Source organism: Dermacentor silvarum, chromosome 2 (genome assembly GCF_013339745.2).
Source record: "Dermacentor silvarum isolate Dsil-2018 chromosome 2, BIME_Dsil_1.4, whole genome shotgun sequence".
NCBI classification, from domain to species: domain Eukaryota; kingdom Metazoa; phylum Arthropoda; class Arachnida; order Ixodida; family Ixodidae; genus Dermacentor; species Dermacentor silvarum.
In genome coordinates this window covers 238,536,376-238,557,121 of record NC_051155.1, presented here as the reverse complement: position 1 = coordinate 238,557,121, position 20,746 = coordinate 238,536,376, and the positions used below count along the sequence as shown (strand labels likewise).

At 46.6% G+C, this 20,746-nt stretch overlaps 1 protein-coding gene across 1 annotated transcript in view; it reads right to left on the bottom strand.

Annotated features, from left to right (window-relative positions):
• LOC119442937 (WD repeat-containing protein 75-like) overlaps positions 1-20,746 on the bottom strand; it is a 58,455-nt gene that overhangs the window by 4,838 nt on the left and 32,871 nt on the right. Inside the window, exons 10-14 of the mRNA XM_037708013.2 lie at positions 19,312-19,490; positions 16,740-16,936; positions 9,071-9,254; positions 3,550-3,641; positions 2,996-3,082 (exon numbers count right to left, since the gene is read on the bottom strand). Of these exons, the coding sequence (XP_037563941.1) occupies positions 2,996-3,082; positions 3,550-3,641; positions 9,071-9,254; positions 16,740-16,936; positions 19,312-19,490 (739 nt within the window). The remainder of the gene's footprint in view (positions 1-2,995; positions 3,083-3,549; positions 3,642-9,070; positions 9,255-16,739; positions 16,937-19,311; positions 19,491-20,746) is intronic.

Genomic DNA, 20,746 nt, shown 5'->3' with positions numbered 1-20,746 from the left:
AAATTTAAAGAAATTATCACTCACTGCCTTAGCAACTTTATTCCCAATAAAACCAAAAAAACTTCCAAGACTACTTCCTGGATAACGAGAAAGATCTTGCACCTTAAAAGAAAAGTTAAGCGCTTAAAACGACGATGCGCCTCACGTGCTTCAATTCACGAAATTCAAAATAAACTGAACCAAGAAGTACGGCAAGCTAAGCGCTGGTATTTTCACCATACATTGCCAAATTTTATTCGAACGGCACCCCAAAAATTTTGGGCTTTTCTAAGCTCAAAAACCAAGTCAATTGACCAAATTGTACACGAGGGCCATGTCGTTGTCGAAAAACAGCGTATCGCGGAGAACTTCAATAATTATTTTCAGAGTGTTTTTTCAAATTTCGATGGTGGTATAAACCTTAACCGCATGCAATGTAAGTCGACCTCTGATATTGTTTCGCACCCAGGGGTAGTGTCGATGTCGCTGAACCTCAAAGCTAAATCATCTCCAGGACCAGACAACATACCGAACGCTTTTCTGCGCAGGTATGCTGAAGCGTTAGCCCCTTTTCTTGTTGTTATCTTTCATTCCTCGTTATCTTCGGCTAATCTTCCTACAGACTGGCTAACTGCACGTGTCGTTCCCGTACCAAAAAAAGGCGACAAAACCCTAGTAACCAGTTACCGTCCGATATCATTAACTTCATCATGTTGCAAGTTAATCGAACATATTATAGCTAATGAAATAACCATATTCCTAAGCGACAACAACGTACTGTCTCCTCATCAGCATGGTTTCCAGAAGGGTTTCTCTACTGTGACACAATTAACCACAATTATTCACTACTTTGCAAGTGCTTTTCACAAGTCAAGCCAAATTGACGTAATATTTTTAGACTTTAAGAAAGTGTTTGACCTTGTTCCTCACATTAAACTTGTAGAAAAACTACAGTCGATAGAGCTTCCAGCCTATATTACCAACTGGGTGGCGGCTTATCTGTCTAATCGCAAGCAGTTTGTTTCAACTGATAACTACTCTTCCAACGAACTTTCAGTAACCTCTGGAGTACCTCAAGGTAGTGTGCTAGGACCTTTACTATTTCTAATATACATAAACGACATCACTAACGAAATTTCTCATCCTGTTCAAGTTAGACTATTCGCTGACGATTGTGTGTTGTTTAACGAGGTTACTTGCCACGAAGATCAATTAATGCTTAACTCTGACCTTCAAAACATTCTTTCCTGGTGCAGTCGTTGCGGCATGGAATTGAACAGAGAAAAAACTGTTTACATGTCCATGACAAAAAAAAAAATAAATAAAATGTCGTTTGTCTATAACCTCGGCTCTGAACTTTGGTCAGCCAATATAAGTATCTTGGAATAACAATAACCAGTGACCTCAGCTGGAATAGCCACATTTCTAACGTATGTAACTCGGTTTTCAGAAAACTTTGTCTCCTCAGGCACAAACTAAAGCACAATCTAGTACCCTCTGGTACTAGATTACTGGCTTACACTTCACTCATCCGACTAAAACTTGAATATGCATGCATTGTGTGGGATCCCTATAAGAAAGTTAACATTAACGCTTTAGAGATGATCCAACGTAAAGCTGTCAGGTTTATTTTCTCTAAATATAGACCAAGTGACTCTCCTACTAGCCTAATGAATCAACATAATATCCAAACGCTACAGCTACGTAGGAAAATACAAAGACTGAAACTTCTTTTTTTGCTTAAAAACAACTGTTTGTCCATCCACCCACAGGCTTATGTTCAACCACTTACAGCGCGTCGAACACGGCATTGTCACGCTGATTCTTTAACACCTTATAACACCCGAACTAACCTCTTTAAGTTTTCCTTCTTCCCACGCACTGTAACAGATTGGAACAGCCTACCATTATCACAATTGATAAGCACCGATTCTATTGAACGCATGTGTCTTTAATGTTAACAGTATTGCTATGTTGGCAAGCCTTGTTACTGTTTTCTTTTTCTTTTACACGTGAATTTTGTTTGATATATTCCACATCTTCCTTATTCTATTATTTTCCGCATTTTGCAATGGTCGCTCGTTCATCAACTTCTGGTATTTGTCGATTTTGTTTTTTTCCCCTCTCGCGAGAATGGCTGCAAGTGCTCATATATGCGTATTACTTTTGTTCCTGATGCCTTAAACTCAGTGTGATACTGATCTAATGTTTGTTAAGTTGTATTCCTTCAGTGTACCTTCTATTAATCTTATTTGGTCGTCGCTTTCATTTCTTTTTCTGATCACTGCATTTGTTGCATTGCTTTTGTATTTATTTTTCATGTGTGTATGTATATACATACGTGTATATGTAAATATTTATGTATTCTGCCCCTCCTGCTTGGGCCCCATTTGGGCCTGCAGTATTAAATAAATTGAATAAATAAAAAATAAATGTTCTGCAACAGTGGCCCCTTGGCACTCGTTGATATGCTTGACCACGAAACACCGCTGTATTGCGGTGAAGCTGACTTTCGGGAACTGGCATTATGCAATGCTTTAGACCCTTGCTGTCTGTGCTTTCCACGCCTCAGCGCCATGCTTCAACGCCAACGTGAGGGTGACGAAGGTGGAGTTGGCGGCACTGCCGACAGTGGCGAACCCTTTAGGTGAAAAACACAGCACATAAGTGCAGGAAGCTTGGCAGCAAATGTTAAAGCAGCTAGGCCTAACAACAGCAGAAAACTACGGCTGCCAGTGGATCGGTGTGCGAGAGCGATGGTTCGAGGCTGCGAGATAATCAAAATGGCGGCAGTGGTTGCTTTAATTAATTCCATTTTAGACTTGCACTCATGGCAAAAAGTCCTAAAAATTGAACGGCAAAGGGTTTCAGAGTCCGGAATTTCAGACATTCTTATAGTATGTACATTGGCTTTATGTGGTGGTGCCGTAAAGCAGTCCAAATTATCAGGCATGTCCAAAAAATCGGTTGTTGACTGTATGGTACTACGCACTCTGCTGTGTGGGGTGCAGCTTACTTGAGTTGTTGCCGCAGAAAGCTGCCATCATGTCAGTAGAGATGTCTGCTACCAGGCAGGTAACTGTGCAGTCAAGTTCCCACAGAACTGCACAAAACAATGGGTACATGTGAGTTCCAGTGGCCAATCTGGATGACATTTCTTTGCTCCACGGCAGAATCATTTTTCACTGGTTGGTTCGAAGCTTGTTTGTATTTTCCACTGGTTGTTCCGAATCAATATGATTTGAGACAAATCACTCTGATTTACTCCGCAAGACAGCTCCTCTAAAACAATCAGTGAAAAGTGCCATGCCACATACCGGACAGCTTGTGCAGGGGATAATCATAATTTGGCTATTCTGCACAAGGCTACCCTATTTGAAGATGAGAAATAGATACTTAACTATATACTAGTAATTAGTTTGTTCTTATTTTCATTTACCCTTTAGCCGACATGTGATGAGTTTAGGCACAACTATGAAAGGTGTAGTATTTTAAAAAATCTTGCTCGAGCCAGTAGTCAAAACATCACAAACAAACAATCTGGAAAAGTGCAAATGTGAAGCAGCCCACCTGAAAGGCAGATGATGTCCCATACAATCAGTTTCACTTCTGTGCAAGTTGTTAGCAGGTGTGAGGAGGCGCCTTGACCAAAAGACAGTGCCCTGAAGGTATAGATCAACATTTTTGAAATTGTCAACAGTGATTGAAATCAAAGAAAGCAGAGCAAATTTGCACTGTATTTTAGCCGGAAATTTTGTACACAACTAAACAAGATTTACAATTATAGCTTCACCTTGAGTGAAGCGTGATTTATATTTGCTTCCAATTCAAAAACAAATCTGAATTCTGATAAATGAAACACGTCATAAGAGAGATGCTACAAACAACATTTACAAACAGCACTTACACAAGCATGCTTCTTGCTTCTTATGGAGTTGTACAGTAAACATTTGTTAACTCTAACTCTGGTATCTTGAAATATCGGTTAGCTCTTTAAGGACGAGACATATAAACACCCAGAAAAAATGTTTATTTTCTATCTAAATGTGCAAAATACATCAAGAATAAGCATTATAAAAAAAAAAAAAAAGTTACGGAAATTTTTTTCTGCAATAGGGGAAAAAAACGCAGGCAGGAAACTGGAAGTGGGCTTCACCCCAAGCCACCTATGGCTTCTTTTTTAATTTGTATAGACAGCTCTCCTCATATGTGAACCACAGGTGCACATTTCATTTGCTTTACATCACATGTGTGACATCACTGCAGCTAGATACGTATCTTACCTTGGCCTGTCTCCTCTGACTTTGCTTTCAAAATACAGTGAGTCGCATGCCAAACATCTTCCTCGTCCAGTGTTCCTGCTCTAACCAACAAATGACGCTTGCTGCCTGTAATTCAGTGTTCGCCGAAGGCATTTAGCCAGAAACTTCGTACTCAATAGTCTGCAAAAGCGTCGCAAAAAAGTCACTACCCAGAGGTTTCCATACTTCTTGAACAGCTGCAATATCACCAAAAAGTGACAAGACTGCAAGCTTGTAGCGGCTTCATTCTATGCCACTCTTATCATCCGCCGTTCAAGGCCGGCTGCAATCTCATTGATAATGTTGGCGGAGTGTCCCTGTGACCCCTGACGAAGCACAATAAATGGGAGAAGGTACAAATAACCTCCGTAACATACATACACGCTTGTGCACGGTCTGTCACCAATAAATGGCTCAAAAATCAACTACATTGACTCCATTCAAGGTGTAGCTGCACTTAATGTTTGCTATGTTTTTGAAGCCATTACAGTCGAATCTCGTTAATTCGAACACGCTTAATTCGAACTGCTGGTTTATTCGAAGTGACGCTCAGGTCCCGTCAAAGTTATGTGTATTTCAATGGGCGAAAACGCTCGGTAATTCGAACGCGAAAGCATTTGCGACGGTTAATTCGAACATACCGCGGATCGACAATGCTCTCAGCAGCGCGCCAAATAACGCGGCGGCGCCTCCGACCGGCATTGCTCCGACACCGCCATAGAGCAAAAGCTTAGGAGAGACCCCTTCATGCTGCAGCGGAGGCCCAGTCCGGTCAACGAACTGCCATGCCGGCAAACGCTCGCTTCCCGATAACAGCAGAAAACAAAACTTAAGGGAGTGGCCTAAGGGTACGGCCATGCTAGCGGCAAAAACGCGCGGCAACGCGTCATGCCGCGCGCGGCAAAAGCGGCAGGAATCGGGGGTTTTACGGCGTGCCGCGCGAAATGGGTTCTAGACCCATTTCTGCGGCAAATGCCGCGTGCCGCGAGATGAAGAACCAATCGAGAGCGACGAGGGTGACGTCACGAAGCTATCACAACTAAAGCCCCTATATATAAAAAGTAGCGTCACGCTTTGAAGAATGTCGCCGCCTCCTCGCACACCCTGTCCGAGGCCGACGCCGCGTCTGTATTGGCCTAATGGCATCACGTGGACCATCGAGCCCCCGGGCGCTGGCTGCGTTTGTTTACGATCACGCTCCATCACCATTTTCGCCCGAGAAGCGTATACCGACTGGCAAGGAGCACAACGATAGCGGCGAACACAGTCGGCGATCGTCGAATCTGATCAGCGGCGAAAGATAAACAAGTGCACGTGTTTCAAGCGGTGTAGGCGGCGCAACGGTCGAAAAAGGAGCGCGAAAGAGAGGAGAAACGAGGAGGAGGGAAGGCGGAGGAGGAGAGTGTCGCTACTTTTTATATATAGGGGTTTTAATCACAACCGGACCGCCGCCGGTACGCAACACTCCAATTGCTAGTAGGTACAGCGTTTGACCGCTGGCGCCACGCTGCGCCGCTGGCGCGTACCGCGTTTCTAGGCGGTTTCTTTCGCCGAGGGCGCTTGAACGCAATCATATGGTTCGTATGAATGCAACCCTTGCATGCGTGGCTGTATGGCTGAGTCGCTACGGCGCTCGCTTTGGGATCATACGTTCGCTGGTTTAAATCCCACCCGGGCTAAAATTTTTTTCTTAATATCACGCTTTTTTTTTTCTCTCTGTTTGCCAGCGCTTGAACCCCGGTGCCACGGCGGCAGCCGTGGTGCCGGGCACCGACGCGATGCGGCGGTCGTTGGGGTGTTGCGGAGCGCAACGTAGCAACACCCCAAATAAAAAAATACTGCTCCAGTCAGGTAGACTGCTCCCTCCCTGATAGTGAGATTATATTTGGATCATCAAAACAGTGATCCGTTTATAATACCACCGATCCCAACAGCAGGCTAGTCACCACCAGCCCAGCGTTTTCTCCGTCAACGCCTCCTCCGTTCCAACGGCGGCGGCTACAAACATGGTACGCGCAAGCGGCGCAGCGTGGTGCCAGCGGTCGAACGCTGTACCTACTAGCAATTGGAAATACGCCGCCGGTACGCGCCGCGTTTTCAATCGACGATCGTCGTCTCTCGCATGAAACAATGAGCGCTCGCGGTGTTGCTCGCGCGTTCGGAGAGCGCGGGACATCTTATCGCGCTACCGTGCGGCGAGACGCGCTTGCCACGGTGGCCGCGCGGCAACTTGCCGCCCGCGGCATGACGCGCGCGTTTTTGTCGCTAGCGTGGTTGTACCCTAAGCTGGCGCCGGGCCTGCTGGACCGGCAGTGTCGGCACCCACACCGGCAAACGCTCACTTCCCGATAACGGCAGAAAACGAAACTTCAAGGAGGCTAATCTGTGCCGAACCGGCTGTACCGGCGGTGCCAGCGGGCGTGCACTGAGACAGTCGAAGGTGAGGGAGCTGCGAGGGAGTTGAGAGAGAGGGCGAGGGGAGCCACCGAAGCGGCGGAGTTGCCGAGGTCAATTCCGCTTTCCTGCCGCCCTCCTCCCTCACCTTCGACGGTCTCCGCGCGCGCGCGCGCCCTTCGCCATGTCGGCGCCGTCCGCTCCCTGAAGTTTCGTTTTCTGCCGTTATCGGGAACTGAGTGTTGGCCGGCGTGGGCGCAACTCGCTATGCGCTTGCGCGCCGCGAAATTTCACGACTCGCACCGTTTGTTCATCTTGCTATGGTGCTCAAATACTTCAAAAAGACGTCCTTCCATTATTTCGAACTTCTTTTAATTCGAACAAATTTTCGGGCCCCTTAGAGTTCGAATTATCGAGATTCGACTGTACTTCGTGATGCTGTTTCTCATCGCGTTGCTCTCTCCATGGCTTCCGCACTGATGGAATGCACTGTGCAGTAATGGCGGCAGATACGAACTCGCGTAGGCTGACTTTTTGCCCCGTCTCATTTAAGGGCAAATTAGGAACGCAAATTTCATAATTATTCCACATGAAAAACACTGCCCAGAAGCAAAATTTCGATCGTTATATTCGATATGCGATGAATACCATATTGTTATATGTTTTTTTTTTCTCACAGCCCTAATGCACAAGTTGATACTCTTACGTCGACTTATCGTTATAACCGATATATCGTTATACAGTAGAACCCCGCTCATACGTTTTTCACGGGAAAAAAAGAACAAAAAAACATAAGAGTCGGGAAACAGGAAAAATTGAGAAATGGGAGTAGTGTTGAACTGCACACACTATTATTTTAATTCTTATGTGTGAAAAAAAGTCATAGTTTCGCCCAACAGCCGAAGTACTGATTGCGATAGCAAATTATAGTAGACAGCTATACAAAGTAAGAATAGTAGTTTTATCGTTTGTAGAAACTTGTAAACATTCGCTTAGTAACTATATTAACAAGCATGGTGTCAGCACCCACAGGCAAACATGAACACATCACACTCGATGAGCGCGGACATGTGCTATCTAACGCAAGCGTGAGGAATTTAAGCGCTGCTGCAGAAGCGAGCGAAGTGACCTTTGTGCTGTAGTCTATCGCTTCAACGCTAACTGAGCACCGAGAAAACACGGCACGCACAAAGCTACAAGCTGCCGATGCACCTACACTGCGTAGACTCTGCCCCCAACGCAGATCGCTTTCAAGATACGGCTCGCGCGAACACGCGCTGCCGCGCAATATGCAGTTGATGGCAGAGCACAACGCTGCCCGTTATCCCTCCCCCCTCGCTCCCTCGCCAGTGCCTCGAGCGCAACGGAAGAAGGTGCGCTTCCTCCCTGCTTTTCTTCCTTTCGCGCGTGAGATTTAGACGTGGTTGTCGGCTCCCCTCACACGCTTTCACTCGCACATACAGCATACGGTGCGCGGCGATGGTGTTATTGCCCTTGCAGACTGTGACGTCACAATACGGAACATCTATGAGATAAAACCAATTTTAGGGCTGCAACGCATCACAGAAATAATCTTTAGATAGCAAATATGGATCTCAAGGGCCATACTTTTGCTGGCTGAAACCGAAAACATGTCATAAGTGTCGCCCCCGGCGCTTTGGGCGGCCAATGCCATCGTCAAGCAACCACGCCAAGCGACATGAAAAGTAAAAATGGCCGCTCTGGCCGGCGCGGGGTGGCAGTTCGCAACGTATGATGCGGAACGGTCCCACAGTTGCGACGTAACAGCGGGGTTTCCAATGCATTGGGTTCTATGGGAGCTGCACCGGGACCGGCCGAAAACGACGTAACAGCCGGGAAAACGCAGCACCCGGGAGCGTAACAGCGGGGTCTACTGTATGTGGTATCGTTATAAGTGGACTGCACTGTATACAGAGGATCTCAAAAGGAGAGTTATAAACAGCACGGTGAACTGCGCTTGGCCCTCCGCAATGGTGCAGCCAACAAAATTCAGCCAAATACATGCACTAGAGTGTGGCTTAAATAATGCCACAGCATAAAATTGCAAGTCACTATAAATGAATACCTTCCAGTGCCTTGTTGAAGAAAGCTGAAACCACTGCCCCAGGTCGGCAGCTGTTGAACAGCACATTTGAAATGAAAGCGAAGTGTTTTGCAAAGTGTACTATGTGTCATTGAGGGTTGTATTCTCTAATACTTATTTCACTCAATTCTCTTTTATTTTATATTGTCATCCATTGTGCCCAGTGGCCAATCCAAGTGTTAAAGTGATAGCAGTAGAAACAGCAGCAACCGAGCCAATGATGAAAGGCAAAAGGATGGGGGGGAAAAAAAAAAGTAAAAGTAGTTGAACACAGAGCCTGTGTGGCACTCACATGATGTTGGAAGAGCACTGTGGGTGGGCTAATGCAGCTCTCAGGGTACAGTCCTCAGACCAGAGGGTTGCTGATCGGCCAAAGCTGACTGCCAACAGCGAGCCATCTTGGGAGATAGAGCCCTTGCCAGCAACAAAGCCTCGGAAGGACCGTGAACCGATGCAGTTCCACGAGCTCACGTGCACTACCCATGAAAAAAAAGCAACACAGTCAGTCGGTACAATGCAGCAACCCCACAGAAGTGCACCTAGTTAAACAGTGTTTTCATTTCATCTTGATTCAGTGGGTGTTGCCTCCCAACTTAAAAAAAACAAGTTTATGAATTTAGTATCTGTTCCGCTATAGAGACAATTTCCTGAGCAGGGCCAGATTACCGATTGTTCGTAGCACCTGTTAATATTATTGTTATTATTAACAGCCCCTGGACCCATACTTGGACGTACATGCTCACATTTGACATAAAATTGGCGCAGCAAAAATTTTTTTTCTCCTGGAAGTTTACAAATGTACGCAGGACCCCAAGCCGTAAAAATTGCTTCAAGATCGTGATGCCCTGAACGGTGCCTCTACCCTATCAAGCTGCTTGGCATCAAGGCACAAACTTGCCACGAACTTTCACCAACTCCATGCAGAGCAGCAAAAGCCATGGGTTGCATCAGGCAACCAGTAGGAAGGCTCCTCCATTGCCTGCCCCTGATTTCCCTCTGTGGGATGTCGAGTGATAGAAAGCTTCACAGAAGGATCAGTGGCGCACGATGGGCAAACCCCCTTCTTCTCAGAACACACAGCCATAACATCTATTGTTGACTGACCAATCAACATATTTTACTCTAGTGTGACATCATGCACATGACTCTGCTAGCATCACCTGGAGAGTAGCACAGAATTGTTTTTTAATTTGTGGCATCCCTTTGGCACATAGAACTGCCATGTTCGTTAAGATGATTGTCAAAGTACATAGTCTGTACAGTCAACATCTGATTGTTCAGACTTCCCAGGGACCGCGAAAACATCCGAAATATCAGGCAGTGAGAAAAAAATTTACTGTTTCCCTACCATGGAGAAAATACGTGTTTTTTGCAGGTTACACCAATGTTTTTTTTTTTACTGAATGAACTACTGCAGTCAATATTTTATGTAATACATAAACAAAAAGCAAAACGAATGCACTTTTCACCCATAAAAGTTTTATTAACGAGATGTATATCATAAAAAAGATAAATTGCCAAAATCAAGGTTGTGGGATAAAATTGAACAAAGTTTGTAAAGACACGCTTGTATCTACAGTGGAACCCTGATTATATGACTTTGAGGGGACCACGCAAAGCCGTTGTATAATCCGGGCGTCGTATAATCGAAAAGAATATAGGCAGTGGCGCTCAGTCCTGCCCAAAAAATGGGTACAGACCGCCTGAATAAGCCCTCGGCACGAACCTACACTGCTCCAAGGAAGGTAGATTAAATTATGAAAATAATACTGTATATTTTCGATTGTAACGCAAGTTTTTTTTCCCACGATTTTCGTAGCTTCAACTCAACCCTCACGTTACATTCGAATAACAACAAAATTGACGATTTTCAAAGAAATATACTAAATCCCACAATTTTTAGCATTACCTTGGCAACCTGTAACCTTACGTGTCGATCCAATTCATAGACAAGTCGACCAAAGTTAGAACTTGTTACTGGTTGAAATTGACGCTGTTTTTGCTGTGGTTATGGTGCTGCAATAACCTACGGCCTTTTGCGGTTCGACTCCGTTCATTCGGTGCGTTATGGCGACACAGCACATTTGGTATGACAGCCGCTTCGAGAGATGAGTAATTTTGATGGCTGAGGAACTGGGAAAGTCTGCCGTGGCTTGGTGTCTCGACGTCAACGAGTGAACGATTTGCGGATGGCGGGACTAGCGGCAAGCCCACCTTCAATGTGAGGCCTTAAAAGTCGGGAAGGCTCTGCGCAACTGGAAGTGGCCTGGTAGTGACCTCAAATGAAATGATTGTGCAGTCTTCTAAGAAGTACTTAAATCTCAAACAAGCTCGACGGCACGGAAGCTGATGATTCTTGGGTATCACTTTTGAAGACAGTTTCGCTTTCGCCAAACTCGGCTCGTCCTGGCACCGAACCACTCAAAGTATATACAGCCGACAGCTTTTGGCACTGATAGCGAGTTTAGGACAGCGCCAGAAACACTTGTCGGGGATGCTTTTAGTGCTGAGTAACATGAAATTTCGCGAAAGTGAAACTACGAAAGTGATCGCCTGAGAAGACGGCCCAGGGAAAGCTCAGTCTCCTCTTCAGACGACCATGATGAGTGAATAGAATGTTTCCGAATTGCGATTCCTTGAATAAAGGTCACGTTACATTCCAATAAATACAGTATTGCATACCCGTTATCAGCCGGCTGCAGCGTGCTTATGCGCAAGCCTGCGTCTGTTTAGATTTTTTTTTTTCTCGGACGGCACCAGAGAGGCATCGTACGAGGCGGGTTGCTGTAAAACTGTGTTGTATAATCGAGGTTATGAATAAATTATTTCTATGGTGGTTTTGCCGGGACCAAACCAATTCGTCGTAAAATGCGGGTCGTCGCATGACCGGCGGACGTATAATCGAGGTTCCACTGTACTAAGAAAAAAATGTAACGAAAATTGAGATATACAAAATGTATTGCCGTCTAATAGGCACTATCACCGAAAAAATCTACATTTTTCATTGAACAGGCATTCTGCTACAAAAATTTAACTGCAAGCACTACAGTTGGCTGCGCTTAGTCGCAGCCGCCGATGTTCCGGGCTGGTTTGCGCTGTCGTCGCTCTCAGAATCAAAGTCCGACAAAAAAAGCAGCATCCTCAGACTCGCTGCTGCTCGATCCATCGATAAGATCATTCGCAGAGACAGTGGAATCACAAGCTCTGCAATCTTTCAAGGTCTGCAATCTTTTTGGAGGCAACCCTTTTTGCTTTCTAGTACTTTGACGATTGCGAAACTTCGGAGAGCTAATATTAAAATGTTACCACCGGGTGGGAAAAAAAGCGAACTGCTTAGAAAACAAAAACATAGTTCTCCTCCTTCATGTCCGATGGTGCAGTGTGTCTGAAAGCGGCGTTTCAAACCATCGTAGCCCAATGGGCATGGTACGGTAAGAGTTAATGCATACCTTTTACTGCCCCCAAGGGCTCAAATCACCACAGGCACATGTGAAATAGGTCTGAAGGCCTGCCAGTACACTTATTAGGCATATCAGTGCTCATACTGCGAAAGGAGACAACGTGTGCACGCATGTATAAGGAATACATCCTGTGTCCCGTGACAGTGGCCACTTTTCACTCTTGGTAAGCTTCACCACAATACATTGCGTATGCTTGACCACGTAACGCTGCTGCATTTCAGCAAAGCTGACTTGTGGGAACTGGCATTACGCAATGCTTCACTCTTGCCATACTTTTCGTACTTTGAAGCTATCAGCGAGGACAGCAATCTTGCTGCCATTGCTGACAGCCGCGAATTCTTCCAATTAAAGACATGGCACCAAACAGCGGGAAGCTTGGTGCCAATTGTCAAAGCAGCTAGGCCTAGTGTTGCCGTGGTGGCTACAGCTGCCAGCATCGCCAAGGAAGAATGCTGGTTCGAGAATGCGAGATAATCAAAATGGTGGTGGTGGTGGCTTTATATACAGTCGCCAACCATTTATTCAGACTCCACGGGAACCGCCGAAAAGTCAGAATAATCGAGAGTCCGAAAAAAAGGATTCGCCAGAAAAAAGTACCTTTATGGTTCCAGTGGTCGTAAAAAATTGTTAAATCGCGACTGTACACATGCACGGTTACGAGTGATCAGGTCAGCCTGTATATCCGACAGTGTCTGACCATCGCTTTAGGTAGAGAAGAGCGTCGTCAAGGCCTGCACTAAGTCCACATTCGATGGCTGTGGTGTGGGCGGTGCGCCGTCATCAGTCGCTGTCCACTTGCGACGGCTCCAGAACCCGACGGACAATCTCCTCATCATCCAACTCGGCGCAGGGCAGGACAGCACTGTTGAAGTTCGCAAACTGTTCAAATGTAACAGCGGGGATATCAACCCCCCTGGCACGGAGGTCGTCGATAATGTTCGCATCAGGTGGCATCTCAGCGGCAGGGTCCTGGCCTGTGGCACTGTCCTCACTATCAAGGACAAATCCTGCATGGCAAAAGCAGTTGCGGATTGTGTCCACCATCACTGCCTTCCAGGCATCAGACAGGATGCTGATGGCCGAGAGCACATCAACAATGTAGTCCTTGCTGTGGTCCACACACAACAGCACACGATTCAAAAGGCGCAATCAGTAGTGAACCTTCAAGTTTTTAATCCCACCCTGGTCCATAGGCTGCAATACACTTGCAGTATTTGGCGGCAAAATCTCTAAATCAATCGCCTTCAGGTTGTTTATGTGCCCGTGGGTACCGCAGTTGTCGACGAACATGAGCACCTTGCGGTTCTGAAGCTCGTACTTCCGGTCAAGCTTCCGTACGTACTTTTTGAAAAGATCCTGGGTTATCCACGCCTTAGAGTGTGCCTCATACCAGACAGGTAGCATCTTAACCCCTTTAAAACATCTTGGATGTTTCGACTTGCCTATAACAAGGAGCGGAAGCTTCCCTGTTCCTGACATGTTGCCTCCCACGACAACTGTCAGATGCTCCTTGCTATGCTTTCCCCCATGGCAGGGCTCGCCGGACAAAGCAAGCGTCTTGTCAGGCAACATCTTATAAAAGAGGCCCGTCTCATCGCAGTTGAAGACGTCTGGAGAGTACTGGCACAGCAGTGCACACAGCCTGTCAGTGCGATAGTTCAACACAAGGGTTTGGTCAACAGCCTCACTATCGCCACACATTCATTTAAATGCCAGGTCATACCTTTTTTTCAAGTTCCGCAGCCAGCCATCGCTGAATTTAAATCTGGTAATATTCATGCACAGGGCCAGCGTCTCTGTTTTTTGTCTGAGCAGATCGCCAGACACGGGTATCCACCTAGCTAGAGTGGCACTCAGCCACATGTTCAGTGCCTCTTCCAGCTTCGGATGGCAGCCATCGCAGAAATTTTTCTGCTTTTTCGCAGACACTTTTTCCGCTGTCTCCAGGATCTTCCCCTTGTTTTTCAAGAAGACGGAGACGGTTTGCTTCGAAATTGAGAACTCCCGAGCACCTTCACATTAAGGTCGGCTGCTTTCCACCTGATGTATAATGGATGATTTCTTCGCCATCGTCAGCGTCTGGTAATTGGCGCAGATGGCACGGGTGGTGTTGGAACCATTTAGTACTACACGACGACTGGACGAGATCGTGTACAAGCAGATCAGGCCTAGCACACAAAGCAAAAGAGCGAGACTCAAAGGGGAGCTGTTGACAAGGCCTAGGTCAAGTAACAACTGACAACGCAAAGGCCGAGTACCGACTTCCAAGCTCACTAGCTTGGCTTGGCCTGGGCTGCAGTTTGGCCGCAGTAGACAGTCAGTGGATACTGGACTGGTTAAATACGAAACACCGCAATTGTAATTTGTAGGTGCTGCGTGGATTTAGACACCAGCTATCCAACGATAGCAAGCGCACCCTTTCGGTGCTGGCAACCTAGCAAAATGTAAGCATCGCGGTCAGCTTGTCGTGGCGTTCGACGTCGCATCTGACCAGGCAGCTGGAGCCCGAAAAATCGAATGGCGCACTGTAGGGCGTCTCAACTATCGGTCGTGATTATACATTACTTCAATGAGACGAGTGGCGGTGCCGCGAAGGTGTCCGAATAAACGAGCATGTCCGAATTTTTAGCGTCCAAATAAACGTTCGGTGACTCTATGCCATTTTGTACCTGCAGTCATGGCAAAAAGTCTGGGAAATCAAGACAGCGAGGGTTTCAGTATCCGAAATTTCACAAGTCCTTATACACTGGCTCTATAGGTTACGTGGCAGCGCCACGAAGGTGTCCAAATAAACGAGCATGTGCGAATTTTTAGCGTCCGAATAAATGGTTGGCGACTGTATGCCATTTTGTACCTGCAGTCATGGCAAAAAGTCTGGGAAATCAAGAGGACGAGGGGTCCAGTACAGTGCAGTCCACATATAACGATACCACATATAACGATGAGTCGACCTAAGAGTATCAACTTATGCATTGGGGCTATGAGAAAAAAAAACCGTATATAACGATATATTATTCACCGCATATCAGATATAACGATTGAAATTTTGCTTCTGGGCAGTGCTTTTCATGCAGAATAATCGTGAAAATTGCGTTCCTACGTTGCCCTTAACCGAGACGGGGCGAAAAGTTTGCCTACGCGAGTTCGTATCTGCCGCCATTACCGCGCAGGGCATCCCGCCCGTGCGCCGATTGCGAAAGCCACGGAGAGCATCGCAAGTTGGTGCAGCGTGCACAAGATGGCGCCAGCTGCTTCACCCCCGCGTCCCCGGCGGTACCTGGCGGTCGCACGAGCAGAGGGCGGAAGAAAGGCGATAAGCGAAGGCAACGCCTCCTCTGGCGAGGGGCGCCTGCGCTCCCTGCCGCGCTCTCTCTCAACGGAAGCAGCGGCAGGTGCACCCCTTGAGACGAAACTAATTTTGCAAGAGGGGGCAGAAAGCGATAAGCAAGCGGCGCCGTCAAAGCGCAAAGCTGCGTCTCTCGAGACGAAGCTGCAAATTTTGCAAGACTTGAAGTACGAGCTCGCGCAGTCGATGATATGATGATTACGAAAACCGAGAGCGCCACGATCATGAAGGCTAGAAGCAGTGTCCATGCTGATCAACGGAAAAGGCGGGCTTCGTGCGCCACGACGAAAACCCCATGGGCGAAACCAACATGGTGGTGTCCGATCTCTGGGAGCACGTCGCTACTGACCATGAAATAGGTGGTGCTTCGATGGAGGAGCTTCTGAGTGAAAATAGTGCTGCCTCGTTCTGCGAAGAGAACTCCGACGGGGCGATCATTGTCGCGACAGACGGCGCCGTTGTGCGACGGAGGTGATGACAGCAGCAGCAGTGACAACGAGACTGACAATTGCCCGCCTTTGACACCGACTGCGAGGTTCAACCAAAGTGCAACATCGTCGATCGAGTCGCTCATTGAATTCATGCGCGCTAAATTATAGCCGCCAGTGTTCGCGCAGCAAATGGACGCGATGCACATGGCGGTTGTGACTCCGAAACTTCCACGAAAGCAAGTGCAGATTTTTATTTCAGCGTGCCTAACGATTGAGACGCTATTTAGGGGTATAAATAAAAGTTTCATTTTTCACGGCCTACTTTCTACAACGTCGATTTTTTATCGCAAGTGTCAGTTTCGGTTTCGGGACTGCAAAGGTATATTCGGCATTTTTTTTTTTCGCAGTCCAGATATAGCGATAATCGGTTATAACGATCGGATTTCTCGTTTTCCTCGATATCGTTATAAGTGGACTGCACTGTATCCGAAATTTCACAAGCCCTTATACACTGGCTCTATAGGCTACGTGGCAGCGCCACGAAGGTATCCGAATTACCAGGAGGCATGTGCGAAAAATCGATCGTTGACAATACATGGGCGAATGTTCATTTAAAACGTGTTGAAAATCTCACACACCAATAGTGTGGAATTCACTACACAACGGCATGGGTCCGACCCATTCTCTAGCCGCTCTGCTACAAGATAACAAAGTGGAACAAACCTTGGCTCTGTGGAGCAGCCGCTGGTCCATCAGGAACTGTTACCTCATCCTGTGGTGCCCAAAGACGAAACTTGCAGTCATCGGCTGTTGTGAGGGCAAGGAAGGTGCTACCACTGCTGCCCCTATCTGGCTTGTGTAGTTGCAAGTCATTGAGGAAGCCATTGTGTGGTGCATAGACACTTGTGTCCAGGACAAAGCTGTCAAGAGTGAACATGAATGGAACAACAGGCTTCACATAAGCATTGTGGTAGTGTAACAGATGTGCACTGTGTGTTCAATGTTCCCATTAAATGAGAGTAAAGGCAGCAACACTCACTGTTTCAGAACGGCAGTAAGCCCTGAATGAATAGGTTTGCACAGTGCATGTATAAAGAAATGCGCATAGACAAGCACCACATACAAAGATTACCACAAACCAAATTGCCATGTAGCAGGGAAAAAATATGACTGCAAAACCAATAGAAACATCCTCTAATTTTAAAAAAATGAAAGAAAAAAAGAAAAAGCAAATGAGGAAAAATTATATCCACAGAAAACTACAGAAAAATGCCATGGACAGCAATGCGAGAAAGGCAGTTTGAGGCTTAGCGGAAAAAGGAATGTAAACTGACAGCACAAAAGTTTGTTACCCTGTGGCTGCACTAAGTTGAGAGAGAGTTACTTCTTTGAGAGCAATATTTAGTAGACTCTCGATAATTCAAACTCAAAGGGACCTCATGATTTCGTTTAATTAAATTATCAAATGTTTAAATTATCAGGAGCACTTAACAACGTGACTCGGGCAACATAACATCTCATATTGTGATCAAGTGAGACATAAATATTCAAAGGAAATGTTTATTTTTCATTTATATGTGCAAAATAGACCAAGAATAAGCACATTCAACAAAAAATATATAGAGTCCATCCTGGATATATAAAATTCGGATGTGTTGTGTATTATTGACTATGTTGTACAGTTACAGGATCCCCATGAAAATCCCATGAAAAAATATAGCTACGAACAGTAAAGCCTCGTTAATTCAGCAAGTAAGATAAGTCGGATTCCTCTGATTCAGGCAGGTGTGTGCATTATTTAATGCAACCAAACTCTTGCTAATTAGTATGTATTTGGCCCCACATCAATCATATGGTCAACTCTCGGAGCTTGGAAAGCACGCAGCAACACAAATTTCTGTGACGCGAAAGTGCAAAAACAGCGCTAGCATTCAACAGATACGAAGCGGCGGAGCCCGCATCACTGTAGTCATCAGCAGAAATCTTATGTGAATGACAGCAACGCTGGAACACTCCGTCCCTACTTGTGCCTTTAACGCCTTTATTCTTGCGTTCACCTTCACGCATAACACTGCGTCAGCCACGTGCCTTCATAACTGCACTGTCGCCATCCATGATTGTGGTGACAGCGACCGCTGTTTGGTCGCCCTGCAGCGGTAGCGGCAAACAGTAGTTTCTTTTTGACTCGGTGCGCGCAACAGCTGCGTTCCTTCAAAACTGCGTAGTCGCAATCCATCGGCACGTCGATAGTGACCGTGGTTTTGTTCGCACTTGTTGCAGCAAACAGTAGTTTCGTTTTGACTCAGAGCAAAGCTATGGACGATAAGAACACTGGCTACATCTCATGGACAGACGATCGATCTGTTGGTGACCAGCTAACTGGCGAAAAAAACAATGGAGATGTGCGAGCGGTAGCGAAAAGCATGTCTCAGACGAAGATGCGTGTTGCAGCTGTGCTGCAAAGTAAGTCGCGAGGCCATCGCTGCTGCGGGCACTAATCAAGCTGATGAGAATTGCAGTTTTCGCACTGCTTATGAGCAAAACAGACACAGGATTTGCTGATTCATTCAGTAAATAAAACAGTGTTGATGTAGTAAGCATTTGTTTATTGTTTTAGTAAGCATTTGTTTATAATTTGACATTCGTTTAATTTGGACATTTTTTCCGGTCACATGAAATTAACCAGGTTTTACTATGCGTACATCGAACTCTCATTGATTACGGCATTTGATATATCGAACGCTGTGCCGAACCCCTGCTAGTGCATTTCTCCTAACAGCGATGAGATCATTTCGATCGCGTCGTCAGAAATATTTAATGCTGAAACATTTGAAACGGGACTGTTTTGGCAGATATTGTCAAACAAGAGATTGAATTTGAAGGCCAGTACAGGGATGTGTATATTTTGCTTATTCGAAAAAAAGATTTTGCAGAAAGATCACATTTTAGAGTCTACAAAGTTCAGTTGAACACTTGGCACGGTGAATTGCCTCGTTCTTAAAGAAAATGTGCAAAGTTGCCTTCATTTATGGAGATGCAAGCTGCTGGAGCGATGGCGCAAGCACAAACGTGCATCACCACCTGCCGCATAAAGTAGCCGGTCATGCAAGATTGCTGCGTGTTGCCTGCTTCTCTAGAACGATCCCCGCTTCAACACTGCAAAAAGTGCAGACAATGAGATAGTGATACAACAAAAGGTCTGATACACTAGTTTGCAACACTGTCCTTTTGTCTGCACCATTTGCCATGTTGAACGCTAACCACCTAGCCCAGTTTACAAATTTCGGCCACTCACTTCTGGAGGGTGTGATCAAAGCGCCAGAACTTCAGGCGAGTCTCAGGGCCCAAGCTGTCATCAGACCAGTGCTCAACAGTGACCAGCCAGTCACCAGCAAGCGCAGCAAGGACCACCTCTGTGTTGACGATGCCACCCTCCCGCTCCTGGGTCATGTAGTTCTGGCCCACCACATCCAGCTGCAAAAGAGAGCAGTCATTTATTCGTAGAAACCTGTCTTATTGCAAGACAATTTAAGTGACCTTGCATGTTTTCAAATTCGGGCCCCATTTCATTCTGTCTGTTGAGAATCCGCCCTTTGCATTGTGATGTGGCGCCACCTGGCGGGCTCCGCGAGAAACAAAATGTACGGCATCGGGGCGCCGCGGGACGCAGAGGCACGCTGCATGAAGCGAGCTGAAATGGTTTTGTGCATTTGTCAGTCGTAATTTTCGTTTTGTGTGACTGGCCGCTTCCTGGACAGGACACCAAGACCGGCAACGACTCTGGGGCGACTTACAACCGCAAATCGTGCAAATATGATGACCGGATTTCGTGCAAGTACGCCGACAAAACCAGTCACCGTGCGATATACCTCTGAACGAACACATCGCACCATAATGCGATTGCCACAGAGCCTATGCTTGTATTCCTATTATTCATATTTAGTCGTACCCAATATGAATCCAAACATGCTTCGGAAGTTGAAATGCACGAACATGAGTACTCGCCAGCCGCCCACATCAACTTCAAACATGGGGTCGATTACGCTCAGCGGAAGTTAGCGTATCGTAGCAGCCGAGTTCATGCATTTGTCACTGTTGGACCTGCACTGAACGTACGCCAAAACGATGATAAAAACTACTTTTATAGCTCAGTCTTGACCATAGCTCTTTGAAGGGGCGATACTGCATGCAGAGTATTCATGCAAGAACGGCGATTTTGTTTACATCAGCACATGTACGGCCACCGCTCGCTGTTCGCTTGAAGTACAGTAGAATACCATGCACCACTCACGCGATATAATGACGAAATGCTCAAAGCATATATGAACAGTTCTCATGCGCATATCACACACATTGTATCACACTGTGTGGAGATGGGTTTGCACAAGGCTTACCCTACGAGCGACGGTCAGGAAAGGGCACGACGCTCCCCCACTCCACAACGCACAAAGGCGCTATGGCAGGGTTCGTCGACTCTCCGACACGGCGCAGAGAAGGCTCCGGAGTCAGATTGCCAACAAACACGGGTTTATTCACCCAAGATACAGCACAGTGCTACAGTCACGGCGCTTACGGGCCAAGGCTCACCGCAAGACCGATCGAGTACGCGCGCCCGCTGCGCTAGGGCTAACCGGGTAGCGGTCCGCCAAGCGCGATAACGAGGAGTGGCGAGGACAAAGGTCTCATACAACCACCTCGTTGCGAGCCTGTGAGCCTCTCTCTGCCGCGGC